This window comes from Mytilus californianus, unplaced genomic scaffold (assembly GCF_021869535.1).
Source record: "Mytilus californianus isolate M0D057914Y unplaced genomic scaffold, xbMytCali1.0.p SCAF_5, whole genome shotgun sequence".
Lineage (NCBI taxonomy): Eukaryota > Metazoa > Mollusca > Bivalvia > Mytilida > Mytilidae > Mytilus > Mytilus californianus.
The window spans coordinates 40608716-40624886 of NW_026262701.1; the positions used below are offsets into that span (position 1 = coordinate 40608716).

General features: G+C 31.9%; 2 protein-coding genes across 2 annotated transcripts in view; both read right to left on the reverse strand.

The window, feature by feature from the left end:
* LOC127702084 (beta-1,3-galactosyltransferase 1-like) overlaps nt 1–16171 on the reverse strand; it is a 139937-nt gene that overhangs the window by 75184 nt on the left and 48582 nt on the right. The window lies entirely within an intron of this gene.
* Nucleotides 1–16171, reverse strand: part of LOC127702087 (perlucin-like protein) — a 34368-nt gene that overhangs the window by 11147 nt on the left and 7050 nt on the right. Inside the window, exons 2-4 of the mRNA XM_052206105.1 lie at nt 6244–6481; nt 2506–2579; nt 1655–1742 (exon numbers count right to left, since the gene is read on the reverse strand). Coding sequence (XP_052062065.1) covers nt 1655–1742; nt 2506–2579; nt 6244–6475 — 394 coding nt within the window. The 5' untranslated portion in view covers nt 6476–6481. The remainder of the gene's footprint in view (nt 1–1654; nt 1743–2505; nt 2580–6243; nt 6482–16171) is intronic.

The window sequence follows — 16171 nt, forward strand, 5'->3', positions numbered from 1 at the left end:
ACGTTTAACAAAGCATGTAATATTTGCAACATTTAAAAAAAATATATCCTCAAATGCAATATGTAGCGTGTAATAACTTTCTGACTTTATTAAACTATGTAAAATTCTTGAAAAAAAAAATGCGTTAAGCATGTTATCATTATGTGTAGACTCTTTGATATTCAAACTCAATATTCTAGAAGGTTTAAACTGCTTTCAGATTTTGACCCAATTAGTGAAACAGAAACGAGTAAAATTAGCCGTACCTCTTTACGTCGCTTGTTCACAAAAGTGCTTATGTTTGAGCGTTCCTGATAAAGGTAAATCTAGGAATTAGCATTTCGGACCCACCAAATTTATGAAGTGTTATTTTCTTTTTCTTTTTCTGGCACTGGAATAATATATCGCTAGTGGTTGACTGCTTCTCTCCTAATGTAATGAATTTAAATATTATTATGGACCTAATTTCCAACCTTTAACTTTTCTTTTTGTGTCCTATGCAGAAAAGAGCTTCGGGCTGTATAAAGTTCTAATTACACTTTTAAGCTCACCTGGCCCGAAGGGCCAAGTGAGCTTTTCTCATCACTAAGCATCCGTCGTCCGTCGTCGTTAACTTTTACAAAAATCTTCTCCTCTGAAACTACTGGGCCAAATTTAACCGAACTTAGCCACAATCATCATTGGGATATCTAGTTTAAAAAATGTGTCCAATGACCCCCGCCTGCCAACAAAGATGGCCAACATGGCTAAAAATAGAGCATAGGGGTAAAATGCAAAATTTGTCTATTATTTGAGAAACTTTAAATTGCAAAAGTTATCAGCAAGACAAGTTCTACAAATAAGTCTCACTGTCGATATCGCCAGTCGACTCCTTATTAGAGTTATTGCCCTTTGGTGAAGATTTTTACCAATTGTTTGCGTGTTTGCCTTATATCTTAAAAAATGTGATGGAAAACTTAAATAAGCAAAAATGATCAGCAAGACAAGATCTACTAACAAGTCAAATTTTGCCGATATAGTTAGTAGACTGTCACTCTTTACAGGAGTGATTGCCCTTAAATAAGGATTATTTGTACCCTCTTTTGTGTTTTGAACAAAAATTAAAGAAGATAGAAACTAAACAGAATAAATGATCAGCATTACAAGATCAACAAAACAGAGATTTTGCATGAGTTCTATTCTCGTCTTCAATGTTGGAGAATGACCTTTGTTGAATATGCACATAGACCAAAGTGAGAGACACAGGCTCTTTAGAGCCTCTAGTTTTCAATTATTAAAATATATTTGTGATTCCCTAGCCATCTGCATAAAGTTCAATTTTTCGATATCGCAATGAACAAAATTCGATTTATTTATCTAATTTTCAAAGAGCCAAATCCAATTTTCTCCCGATATTAATCTTTTTTTCTTTTTCAAAATCTTTAATTGTGATTGTTTTTTATATGTCGAATATAGTCTAATAAAACAATCTTATAACGTTGCTTAATCTGCAGTTTTTTTTTGCAGTGTTTTATGGATTGAAACCGTTGTTTGTTCGTATTTTTTCTTTTAGTCAGGGTGTTCTCTGTTTTTTTCTTCACTTTCACAAATCTGAAAAGTGTCATATCTTGTGTATCGTTGCTTTTTAAACGATTATGTTTGATCAGGACACACGTTAAAGTATAATTGAACTTACCTTTTCTTACAATATTATTCACAAGCCATTTGGTTTCTGATGCGTCGTCAATTTTCACTAGGATACCTCCAATTTCTCTGCAACGTCTCTGCAAAAAAGATATCATTTAAAGTATTTGAATATGTATATCTAAAAGCTAGGTTAAAGGTTTTGCAGTGAGTTTTCCAAATTAGTGACACCCGACCATTTATATTCATGCTTTTGAAGATTATACAAGGTTACTTTTCATACATTCACGTTTAAAGAGAACATGGAAATTAGTATGAGAATATTACACAAATATAAACATATTTTATATTATATCGAAATATTTTAATTAAACAAAAAAAAATATACTAAAGTTTCGTAATACCGTATGAGCCCTGCTGGAGTCATACAAACAAAGAGTCATGATTTTTAAAGTCCAGTACCGCTGAAGATTAAAAGTAAAGCACTTGAGATATAAACTACTGCAATGTGTACTGCGTTTTGGGAAATTAGGGTTCATTGGGAATCTAAACAGGAAACGTTTTTTTCAAATAACCAGGTTCCTCTCTTCAATCCTCAATCGAAATTTTTTTTGAAGTTAAACTAATACAATATAATGGATAATATATTGTTTTTTTTTGTACATTTATTTGTGTTTGACTATTTAGGAATAATGTATTAGACAAAAATGTCTTAACGCAATAGTTGGTACTGCAAGGAATTTTTTTTTAAACTATTGGTGCATTAAAGTTTTCCAATATCATAAAAAGAAAGAAAAAAAGACCATTAAAATTTCAGCTAAAACAAAACGAGCTGTAGAAAAGCTTCAAAGCATTCATGTTAAACTAAAGAACGCGTTTGAGTTATTGATATCGTTTCAGTACCTCAGCTGTAACCCAGTTTACAAAATCTGTTCCAAAGAAATAACAATGACCGTTGTACTTTCTCCATTGTCTTTCTGGAATATGAAACAAATGACATAAAAGTTCCTACCAAGAGTACCTATTATGATACATATTTCATTAATTTATATAATTCGTGAGCATTTGCCCTTTAATTTTGACAATTGCCTGACCTGCTAAATACCATTATGTTTCTTACAATAAGTTTATGTGAAACTGACAACATAAAAATGATGCTTGACATGTTTCATTGATGGGGTTTTCTATTAGACAGTGTGCATTCTAATTGGAATCAGTTATCTTCCTCTGCTCTATGACCTGTTCCTTCATTCGTATTAGTAACTTTATTAGATTTGTGTCTTAATAGAAGCTACCACTTTCATTCAATATCACTTTCCTCTTTAAAGATGATGTTTCCTTACTCAAGAACTCTACGCTTGGTGATTATGTTGAAGACATCTATCCTAATGAACATGAAATAATGGTTACTACAGACACATATTGAGGTCTGCTTCCCTAGAAATTGATAGTGCATGATTATAAATTTACGACAAAAAAGATTACCTCAATTTTCCCATTGTAAACTTTTGATTTTCATAAAACAACATTCGAAAACATATGACTCTGTACCGGATTTTACTTGTCATGAGCAACATGACGAGCAGCACTAGTGGCATACCTAAGTTCCTTCTTCCCCTGTTTGCCCCGTTTTTTTTAAAGTGTCCATATTGTTCATGAATGTTTATTTTTCTGTGTAGTGTTTTATGGGCCGTCTTTTATACTTTTGGCCATCTAGTTTTTTGTCTTTTCAGTTTTTGGTGTATTTTTACCTTTTTTTTTTTTTTAGAAAAACCTTACTTTAGAATTTGAAAACAAATATATACATAAACTGAATAAAATAATGCCTGTTAGAAAAATCGGATGACAGCACATCGACAACACAATTATAGTAGACTTTGATACCAATAAATACAGTAAAGTAGAAACATACGAAATGATATAAACTCTAAAATTCCCGTTTTTAGTCTTTCATTATTAATTCTAAGCTGAATTTAAAAACATGCAAATGGTTAATATAGTGGACAAACCGATGACGCGAGGAAAATATAAAAGTAACTCTTTTTATGAAAAGTCAATAAAATCAATAGTTAAACAATGTCGGTGACCTCATTATTTTCCACATAAAAGTCAAAATTTATAAACTATTGCTATAATTGTAATATCATATGGAAATTTATAAGAACAAGCACACATAAAATAAGCGAAAGAATTTAAACTATCACAATCACAAATATCAGAATATTCACAACAACAAATAATATTTAGTAAAGGGGGGTCCATTTCTCAAGCGCCTGTGACATGTATACAAAAATATTGAATGTTGGAGAAACATGCACACATCAAATAATGTCTGTGATCTGGGTCTCTTCGATACAGAACACGAAGTGTTTGAAATTGCAATACCAGTGGTCGTATTTCTATAATGATTGTTACTAATATACTACAAAATGTATACTAAAATTTATCACTCAATGTGGTCCTGCAGCTCAATAGATTCTTTTATATATCGGTATAGGGTTAAGATGATTTTTCACGAGTGATATTTTTTTTATATTTTTTAAATGTCAATACAGCGCAAAGAAATTCATAAATGGGATTGATATAAAATGAGAAGATGTGGTATGATTGCCAATGAGACAACTCTTCACCAGAGAGCAAAATAACATAGAAGTCTGCAACTATAGGTCACTGTACGGCCTTCAACAATGATCAAAACCCATACCGCATATTCAGCTATAGAAGGCCCCGAAATGATAAATGTAAAACAATTTAAACTAGAAAACTAATGGACTGATTTATGTATAAAACAATGAACGAAAAACAAAATTAATATGATACACAGCAACAAACGACAACCACAGGCTCAAAATGCTGACTTGGGACAGGCACATACATAATGTGACGGCGTTAAACTAGTTTGTTTGCGCAAAATCCTTCCCCTAATCTGGAACAGTGGTTTAACAGTATAACATAATAAGAAACTGTAAAAATCAGTTAAAATGGGCTTAACTCATCAGATCGTTACAATGCAGAAAAACATCTAACTAAAAAACAGACCGACGTGGCAGGGTATTTATACATCCCCATAACAAACCAGACACTAAGTCCAGAACTGAGAGTACTGCTAGTTAAGACTACATTGTGTATCGTGTGAGTTTTTAAAAGTCGAAATTTCACAATTTAAATAGTCAAAATTTTACTTTCAAAAAATCGAAATTTCGAGATTTAAAAGTCAATATTTCGACTTTTTAAAAAACCAAGGTTTAAAATTTAAGAAAAAATTTCAAGATTAAAAGTCAAAATTTCAAGATTTGGAAAGTTAAGATTCGAGTTAAAGTTTTGACTTTGAAAAAAAAGTTCAAGGAGTCTTCTTCTTCTTTAGGTTTTCAGTAGTCCTTCATTGATCGGAAGATTATTTACTGTTTTGCGCAGCGTGGCCTATATATATATACAATAATACAAAAATATTTGAAAATGTATTTGAAGTACAATTTTTTTAAAGTGTGATTAAAACTATGTACATAGGCTAATAATAAATTAAATGAATTTGTGGAGAACAGCTGGTGTGAGCTGTTCTCTGAAAGTGTCGACTGTAGTGACAGCGACTGTATGGATTGGCAATAAGTTCCACTGAGGTATGGTATATGGAAAAAAATTATATTTATATGTATCATTTTTGGTTGAAATGTGTCTGAAAGTGAAATTATGATTTTTGCGGGTTCTACTGTCTGATGGTATGAGAATAGCAGATGGGATTGCTGCGATTTGATGGACTATTTTGTAGAACATTATCAATCTTGTGCGTAGTCTTCTTTCTTGTAGTGTTGAGTTTATCATGTCTGTAGGAATACTGATGTTATGGTACCTGTTACAGACATATCAGGCAGCTCGTCTTCGGACCATCTCGATTTTAGAAGTTTGTTCAATTGTGTGAGGGTCCTATACTGAACTTGGATATTCCAGTTTTGGTCGAACCAGCGCCAGATATGCCTGAGTTTTGATGTTCTGACATGGTGTTTTTAAGTTTCTTTTTAGGAAGCCTAAAGATTTGTTGCAATTAGCTATGATGTGGTCTGTATGTTTTGACCATTTTAAGTTTGCTTGTAGTATAATACCCAGATATTTGGCTGAAGAAACCAGTTTTATTTTTACTGTGTTCTACACACGCGTCAATACACGTTTTATTTTTCTATATCTCAATGTATGTAATGCACAGGAACGGAACGAACAAATAATAATAATCTATCCAGTGAATGATCAATTTATCTATCTGTCTACATGTATTACTATGCAAAATTGAGCTACCAACATTACCTTCTAAGGTAATAAAATATACAAATTAAAAATCTTGATTCATATATCTTAATTAATGCAAATAAATTTTACAACTTTGAAATTATCTGTTTTCCTTATACATATTGCACATCATGGCCAGTAAACAGAATTTGAACGTAAAAATTGTCAACAGTTGTGTTAACGAAAATTACACCACGGTCCACCATTTTGATTTGTAATATCTTTCCTCTATAATTTGTACATTTTGTGAATATTTATACAATAAGTCTTTGTAATTCAATTGTCATGCAGTTTCCTTTTTAAATTGATAAAAATAGTTTTCAGTACGGTTCTGATATCTTGACTATTTAAAGAAAAACTCACTTTTAAAATCATCTTCCATCGTAATCAGATCTTTATCAAGTTGTTTAACTTTGCTGTTTATTGTGTTGACTTGTCCCTGGAGTGTACTAACTGTGTTGGACAAATAACTTTCTAGATTCTTTAATGCACTCCTTGTTTTATCAAAATCTTTCTTAGAATCGTTGGTAAGACAAGGTAAACCAAGCACAACATCAAACAGACCAAGCAGAGAGATCAGCAATATTGTACTCATTGTTTCCTGGAGTATTATAATTCGGTCAGTTTATTAAAGCGTATAGAAGGAGAAAAGGCACATGGAGCATTTATAAAGACACTATAAAACAAATACAGTAATTCATTGACAAGCATTCTTAGTTTTTTGCATCAGCAATCTCTAAAACTCATATTTAAGTCGGATCTTAAATGTCTACGTGTCTTAAATTAAGATTTTTACATTAGACTCCAAACGGTCGACTTGGAGATTTAATACCGCATCAAATATTTGTTCTGTTAATAATACTTTGCGTCAACTTATTTTGCCATGTTGAATTTGTATTTAAAATTTTTCACATAACAAATTAATCTCATTCAAATATCGTCTATTTGTCGAAAGTTATTTACATGCCAATTGATTAAGTTTAGAGTATTTATCACGTTTTATTGCAGTTTTGGTCCATCGCAGTCTGTTGATCATTAACTTTACGAAAATGTTCTCCTTTGAAATTGCAGCGCCATTTGGAACAAAAACTGTCAATGTCCCTAGCCGATGCACATATTTTATCGGTCCAAGGTCGACAACTCCAATTAAAACAATGCATTATTAGGACCAGACCCTGTTGTGTACTAGAACGACACACTGAGCCATATTGTTCTGAATCCGGGCCGAACATCTTACTCATATGTGACCAGCCATGACATTTCTAGGCTTATGGAGGTAGATTTAAAACTATTTTAACGTTACGTTACATTATGTATGGAGACATACAAGTTTATTCCTATAATGTATTTAGAGTCTGGGTACTTTTAAAAATCAAATATAAAATATAATTTTAAGTTTTTCGTTAAAATATGAGAATTAATCGTATTATTCGGCAACATATATGCAACGTTGTTGGCATAGAATCAACAAATACCATTTTAAAATCCTATGGTTTGACCAAGGCGGGGATCGAACCCATTACCTTTCGCACCCGAGGCGTGCAAGCGTAAAAATGCAGGCTTGAGATCGTTTACAATGTTGTTTTCCCCATATAATTTTTATTTCCAAGGGGTCGAACTCCTGTAAAAATAGTTGATAGGCGCTGATTTTACACATTTTATAAAAATCCGACAAGACATGTAAGTGTCAGAGTGCTTACCATGCAATTTTTGATATATGTTATATTTCAAAGGGACATTATTCCTGTATAATTAGTTGATCAAAAGTAAGTTTTAAACTCATCATGAGAAAATCTGACTGGGACAAACATGTTCAGAATGTCAAGATCTACCTACTGAACCAAATTGTCAGACGAATCAATGTAGGCGTCATTGCATTTGAATGATTATTAACCATTTTTAGTAATTTGGTTAAAAAAAATCTTGAAAAGTATAATAGATAGATAGAAACGATAAGTAGCACAAATAGATCAAAGTCTCAAATGGCCCGATTACGCAGATTGTTTCTTAAACAGAAGAAAATGGTTTATGCTGAACATTAAAATATAAAATAAGAAAATGGGAAAATCTTTAAACTGCTCCTAATGGAAGGTGCACAACCACAACATATTTTTAGCTCGTAGTGGAGTTCCAGCGATCTTGGATAAAAACGAAAAATTTTACCACCCATTAAAAATGTTTGCTGAAAAAGTACCCAAGTAGGCAAAAAAAATGCACTCAATAATTATGTTAAAGATAAATACCAAAAAATCCACTTTCAAATAAATAATAATTTAATTGAACATGATATTTCTATATAAATACATGCATGTGCTAGAGAGCTACTTGGTATTCATTTGACCATTGTATCAACTGCCTATATTAACATAGCATATACAATTTATTGAAATGTATTTTTCCTTAAATTGGACTTATTAATGTGAATACAATCATGGAAATTTTTAACAATCCCACAAATTTATTATGAAAATATATCCCTATGCAAACATTTTTTTTTAATTCCAAATTGATTACGCCTAGTATAAAAAAAAATACTATTATGTCTTTTAAACCTTGAAATTATCCACTGAAATACAATTGAAACTGGCATTTTAACTGAGTTTAATGTGAAATCACAAAACAAACAAAAATCTTAGATATTGAAAATGTAGTATCTTTTTTAAGTACAATCACAATCATAGACCACAACGAGGGTTGGTCAATGGCCGAAAGACTTGCTCGGGAAAGGTTTTGGATAAGAAAGCTAAGGACAATTTCCCCAGAGGGCATAAATGAAAAAACATAGAATGAATCACTCATTTTCCTGACATCATTTGTTTCCAGTTACTCCGGCTTCCTTACTTGACTCTTACAGTTTTAAGGATTCTTTTGGAATTTTTTTAATTTTACTAGTTTAAATACCAGGGTTCTTTTCATTTGGTAGGGATGTACAAGTACGCATCCACGTCCAATTATTTAACCTTAGCCCAAATTTACTATTATTTTTTCTTTTCATTATAAAACTGCTATTTATTTGGGATGATAAATACGCAGCCTCTGTTTGACATATTTTACCAGCTTATATCGATCAGTGCTGTTTTTTTTGAGGGAATGTATTTACACGCAGTTGTTGTAACATCTTAACTGACGTCATTTTTGAATTCTAGAGTTGTGCCAGTTCATATCTCTAATTACTATTTTCATTTAAGGCATGTCTTTGAGTCGTTTTTTGGAAATTTTAAAAATTTATTAGCGTCTCTACATATGATGATCGGGTGAAACTGTTTCACTTTTTTTATTGTATAGAATTCAAGATTGCTATAGTTAAATAATCAGAATAGATTGATCTGATTCATTTTACATCGTGCTCATACTGATGAAGGATATCTGTTATTCGAAATATTTATAGTTACATTTGTTCGTTTATTGTCATTTTTTGGTGATGTTGTACCCTTTTAGACTGGTTATATATTATATTTTGTAGTGTACTGTATCATATTTATATGATCCATCGCCCCGTAAGATTTATCGTTGACTATTATTCAGTCATTTTATATATATATAGTCAAATGCGTTTTGCTAAAATATACTTTTTCTTTTTTTTTTGTCTTTTGGAAAATGTTGTTTGTGCTGTATTTAGACCCCTCTACCAAGAAATTTGTTTTACATGCACACGTATAAAAATTGCGGTTTTTATCCAACGTAATATCATAGGTTTGAACGTTGTTTTCAATTTAGACTTTTATATATTTTTTTTCGTTTGGGCTTGTATTATACATGTATTTTCCTTCGGGTTTATATGATTCGTTCATCCTATTTCGACTCTTCAAAATTCAAGAGTCTATCCAAAAATGAGGTAAATTATATGGCCTTCCAAATACTGTTTCGATTCCTAACATCACTGAAGAGACATTAATTGTCGAAATCCGGATATGGTGTACTAATGTTTGTACCTTTTGTTTGCGGTATACCATCTTTTCCGCAAGTTTATTGTTTTCTGTTTGGTATTAAATTAATAATTAGATCCATTTTGTTACATCTGGTGATCCGTTTTTTTGGCAATAGCCAATGGCAGTCAGCAGGGTTTAAGAACATCCGTTGTTCGACCTGCTAGTCAAATGCGTTTTGTTAAAATATACTTTTTCACTTTTTTGGTCTTTTGGAAAATGTTGTTTGTGCTGTATTTAGACCCCTCTTCCAAGAAATTTGTTTTGCATGCACACGTATAAAGATTGCAGTTTTTATCCAACGCAATCATAGGTTTGGACGTTGTTTTCAATTTAGACTTGTTTATATAAATGTTTGTGCTGTATTTAGACCCCTCTACCAAGAAATTTGTTTTGCATGCACACGTTTAAAAATTGCGGTTTTTATCCAACGCAATCATAGGATAGAATGTTGCTTTCAATTTAGACTTGTTTATATATATATATATATATATATATAAACAAGTCTAAATTGAAAACAACTTTCAAACCTATGATTGCGTTGGATAAAAACCGCAATTTTCATACGTGTGCATGCAAAACAAATTTCTTGTTAGAGCACAAACAACATTTTCCAAAAGACTAAAAAAGTAAAAAGGTATATTTTAACAAAACGCATTTGACTAACAGGTCGAACAACAAATGTTCTTAAACCCTGCTGACTGCCATTGGCGATTGCCAAATAAACGGATCACCGATAAAAGAAATGGATCTTAATTATAAATTTAATACTAAACAGAAAACAATAAACTTGCGGAAAAGATGGTATACCGCAAACAAAAGGTGCAAAGGTTTTTGTACACCATATCCTGATTTCGACAATTAATGTCTGTTCAGTGATGTTAGGAATCGAAACGGTATTTGGAAAGCCATACAATTTACTTCAATTTAGGATAGACTCTTGAATTTTGAAAGAGTCATAATAGGATGAACGAATCATATAAACCCGAAGGCAAATATATTACAAGCCCAAACGAAAAAAATATAAACAAGTCTAAATTGAAAACAACGTTCAAACCTATGATTGCGTTGGATAAAAACCGCAATTGTTATACGTGTGCATGCAAAACAAATTTCTTGTTAGAGGGGTCTAATTACAGCACAAACAGCATTTTCCAAAAGACCAAAAAAGTGAAAAAGTATATTTTAACAAAACGCATTTGACTAACAGGTCGAACAACAAATGTATTTAAACCCTGCTGACTGCCATTGGCGTTTATATGATTCGTTCATCCTATTTCGACTCTTCAAAATTCAAGAGTCTATCCAAAAATGAGGTAAATTATATGGCCTTCCAAATACTGTTTCGATTCCTAACATCACTGAAGAGACATTAATTGTCGAAATCCGGATATGGTGTACTAATGTTTGTACCTTTTGTTTGCGGTATACCATCTTTTCCGCAAGTTTATTGTTTTCTGTTTGGTATTAAATTAATAATTAGATCCATTTTGTTACATCTGGTGATCCGTTTTTTTGGCAATATCCAATGGCAGTCAGCAGGGTTTAAGAACATCCGTTGTTCGACCTGCTAGTCAAATGCGTTTTGTTAAAATATACTTTTTCACTTTTTTGGTCTTTTGGAAAATGTTGTTTGTGCTGTATTTAGACCCCTCTTCCAAGAAATTTGTTTTGCATGCACACGTATAAAGATTGCAGTTTTTATCCAACGCAATCATAGGTTTGGACGTTGTTTTCAATTTAGACTTGTTTATATAAATGTTTGTGCTGTATTTAGACCCCTCTACCAAGAAATTTGTTTTGCATGCACACGTTTAAAAATTGCGGTTTTTATCCAACGCAATCATAGGATAGAATGTTGCTTTCAATTTAGACTTGTTTATATATAAACAAGTCTAAATTGAAAACAACTTTCAAACCTATGATTGCGTTGGATAAAAACCGCAATTTTCATACGTGTGCATGCAAAACAAATTTCTTGTTAGAGGGGTCTAAATACAGCACAAACAACATTTTCCAAAAGACCAAAAAAGTAAAAAGGTATATTTTAACAAAACGCATTTGACTAACAGGTCGAACAACAAATGTTCTTAAACCCTGCTGACTGCCATTGGCGATTGCCAAATAAACGGATCACCGATAAAAGAAATGGATCTTAATTATAAATTTAATACTAAACAGAAAACAATAAACTTGCGGAAAAGATGGTATACCGCAAACAAAAGGTGCAAAGGTTTTTGTACACCATATCCTGATTTCGACAATTAATGTCTGTTCAGTGAAGTTAGGAATCGAAACGGTATTTGGAAAGCCATACAATTTACTTCAATTTAGGATAGACTCTTGAATTTTGAAAGAGTAAAAATAGGATGAACGAATCATATAAACCCGAAGGCAAATATATTACATGCCCAAACGAAAAAAATATAAACAAGTCTAAATTGAAAACAACGTTCAAACCTATGATTGCGTTGGATAAAAACCGCAATTGTTATACGTGTGCATGCAAAACAAATTTCTTGTTAGAGGGGTCTAATTACAGCACAAACAACATTTTCCAAAAGACCAAAAAAGTGAAAAAGTATATTTTAACAAAACGCATTTGACTAACAGGTCGAACAACAAATGTATTTAAACCCTGCTGACTGCCATTGGCGATTGCCAAATAAACGGATCCCGATAAAATAAATGGATCTTAATTATATATATATGATCCGTTCATCCTATTTTGACTCCTCAAAATTCAAGAGTCTATCCTAAATTGAGGTAAATTATGTGGACTTCCAATAACCGTTTCGATTCCTAACATCACTGAAAAGACATTAAATGTCGAAATCCGGATATGGTGTACAAAAAATCTTTGCACCTTTGTTTGCGGTATACCATCTTTGCTGCAAGTTTATTGTTTTCTGTTTGGTATTAAATTTATAGTTATGACCCATTTATTACACCTTGTGATCCGTTTATTTGGCAATCGCAAATGGCAGTCAGCAGGATTTAAGAACATTTGTTGTTCGACCTGTTAGTCAAATGCGTTTTGTTAAAATATACTTTTTCACTTTTTTGGTCTTTTGGAAAATGTTGTTTGTGCTGTATTTAGACCCCTCTAACAAGAAATTTATTTTGCATGCACACGTATAAAAATTGCGGTTTTTATCCAACGCAATCATAGGTTTGAACGTTGTTTTCAATTTAGACTTGTATATATATATACATATTCTGATAAATCTCTATGGGGACAAACTATCTATATATTTCAAATTTATTATAGCTTTAGTTTTACTGTGAAATTGAAAAATGTTTTCAAAACATGTAAAGTTTCTACTGCAATTTAATTATTGCCTGCTTTTGGTCAATTTAGTTTGTCATCTTACCATGTAAAGAAGTACATGTATAGTAAAACACCGCTTTATATCAATATACATACTTAAACCATCAGCTAAATCTTTTCATTCTGGAGTCAAGGTCCTTTTGAAATAACATATTTTACAATGATACTAGTGAGTAGATTTACAAAATATAAAACTTCGTTAATGAGCTCCGTTTTACAAACACCTGTATTACAAGTAGTCAGCCAAAATAAACTATCAATAGACAAATTAAAAGATTACTGGAGTTGTAAATATGTGCTAAATTGGATAGGCTATGAAAAGGTATATACTATGAAATTAAGTGCTCGGGGCAAGCCTCTCGCTCTAAATTTCATAGTATAAACATTTTCATAGACTAACCTAGACATCTTAAAGGATTGTAGTACAAATATGAAGCATTTGTATATCTTTATTCTTATAAACCAAAATCCATGGTACATGTGACGGTGTATTAGACGTCATGCTCACCTTGGTGACAATTGTTAATTATCCCAGCAGGTAACATTTATTACATGTAACTCACTCAGCTATATAATGGTTATGACCGTTCGACAATAAACATTTCTTGCAATTTTGTATGTATCGGTTAGTCTATGAAAAGGTATGTACTATAAAATTTAGAGCGAGGGACTTGCCCCGAGCACTTAATTTCATAGTATATTATATTATATACCTTTTCATAGACTATTCAATTTAGCACATATTTACAACTAAAGTACATGTAATCTTTTAATTGGTCTATTGCTAGTATATTTTGGCTGACTACTTGCATCAAAGGTGTTTGTAAAACAGAGATCATTAACTAATTTTCAAGTTTTGTAAATTTACTCAGCGACAGTGATTTATGAGATTATGAGTTTATAAATGCATCAAACATGAATTGGGAAAATAGCGGGTTATATTTCAATCTCACATAAAAATGTGTGATTTTAAAAGGCCCATGTCTCCAGAATGAAAAGATGGTAGCTGCTGGTGGAAGTATGTATATTGATAGAAAGCAGTGTCTAATACTACGTGTACTTTTTTTCGTGGTAAGATGACAAAATAAATTTACCAAAAACTGGCATATATAATTAAATTGCAGCTGGAGTTTTACAAGTTTTGAAAACATTTTTCAATTTCACAGTAAAACTAAAGCTATAATGAATTTAAAAAATACAGATATATGTGCCCATAAATAGTCTAGCGGATAGGCATTAAAAAGCAACTACCCATAGATCAATTATTATATAATTGTTTTTATTTCAAATTAAAAGCTAAAAGCTTTATCAGAATAAAGATATAGGTGGCACATTTCCTTCAGACATTATAACGGTTTTGCTATTCATGATGATATGGATCAAGTTCCTTAAGAAAGTTAAAAAAAAAATCATCATCAAGTTGCCTTAATTTTCCTTCAAAAGGTTTCATAGTACATACTTTTTTACTTTTTTTGTATACACCGTAATTGCATGGATGATAAATTACCACAATTATAGAACTGGACACTTTGTCTGAATGGATCAAAGCTATTCGATCATGCATTCAGAAGCGCATTCAAAAACTACGATGCAATATGAGCACAAGAGTTACTAACCCTTTCAAAAATCCGGATGTTGTGGATGCTTTATCCTCTTTGCATGACAAATATGTCGTTGTTCCAGCAGATAAAGCCTCCAATAATATTGTCTTCATATGTAAAAAACATTATTTGCAATGTCTCACAACAGAGCTTGGAATAAATAGAACTACTGGTAACCCTACATATTCTTTAACATCATTTACCAAGGACGAAATTTTACAAAATCACAAATCTGTCCTTCTTTCTTTTGGTATCAACATCAAAGAAAACAAGAAAATTTACCATCATTATACTGGATACCAAAACTACACAAAAATTCTTATAAAGAACGATACATAGCTGGGTCATCAAAATGTTCGACTAAACATCTTTCTAAAGTACTGACTACTATTCTTTCCACAGTTAAAGATGGGCTTCAATATAAAAATGGGAATCGTAGATACAAATTTCTTGTTTTGGGTTACAATAATTCATATTTTGTGAAAAACCACACTGAATCTACCAGAAAATATACTGAAGATGATATTATCAAAATGCTGGACTTTTTGATCGACAATATATTTGTTGAGTTTGGAGGTTTTATATTTCAACAGAGAGTCGGTATTCCAATGGGAACTAATTGTGCACCCCTACTGGCCGATTTGTTTTTGTACTCGTATGAAGCAGAATTCATTCAGAACCTTCTTAAAGACAAAAAGAAAAAGCACCTTGCGAAATTCTTTAATCTTACTTTCCGATATATTGATGATGTTCTATCATTGAATAACCCATATTTCAGCCAATACTTACATCTCATATATCCCAGTGAACTTGAAATTAAGGATACTACTGATACTAGAAGGACTGCTTCATACCTTGATCTTTTCCTCAATATTGACACAGATGGACGACTTCACACGAAAATCTATGATAAACGGGACGATTTCAACTTCCCAATTATCAATTTCCCATTTCTCGGCAGTAACATACCCTCTGCCCCTTCGTATGGTGTTTACATATCTCCATTGATACGTTATTCTCGTGCTTGTTCACACTATACGGACTTCATATACAGGAGTGTGCTCTTTTACGCAGAAACTGCTCCAACAAAGTTATGAGGAGGACAGATTAAAAATGACACTCCGTACATTTTACGGACACCATCACGAATTGGTTGATCCATACGATGTGTCTTTGTCCAAACTAACTAAGGACACTTTTACCACGTGTTAGATTGTGGTTTGTCATTACGTCGTCTGATCTTTTAATTACTGAACGTGACTTATTCCCGATTGTAACTGTTTTGCTGAGTGTGAAACCGCATTGCTATAAGACGTGTCACGGTACTTTTCTATCCCAAATTCATGTATTTTATTTTGATGTTATATTTGTTATTCTCGTCGGATTTTGTCAAATGTCTTAACGTCTTTTCTGTTATATATATTCGTGTGTTA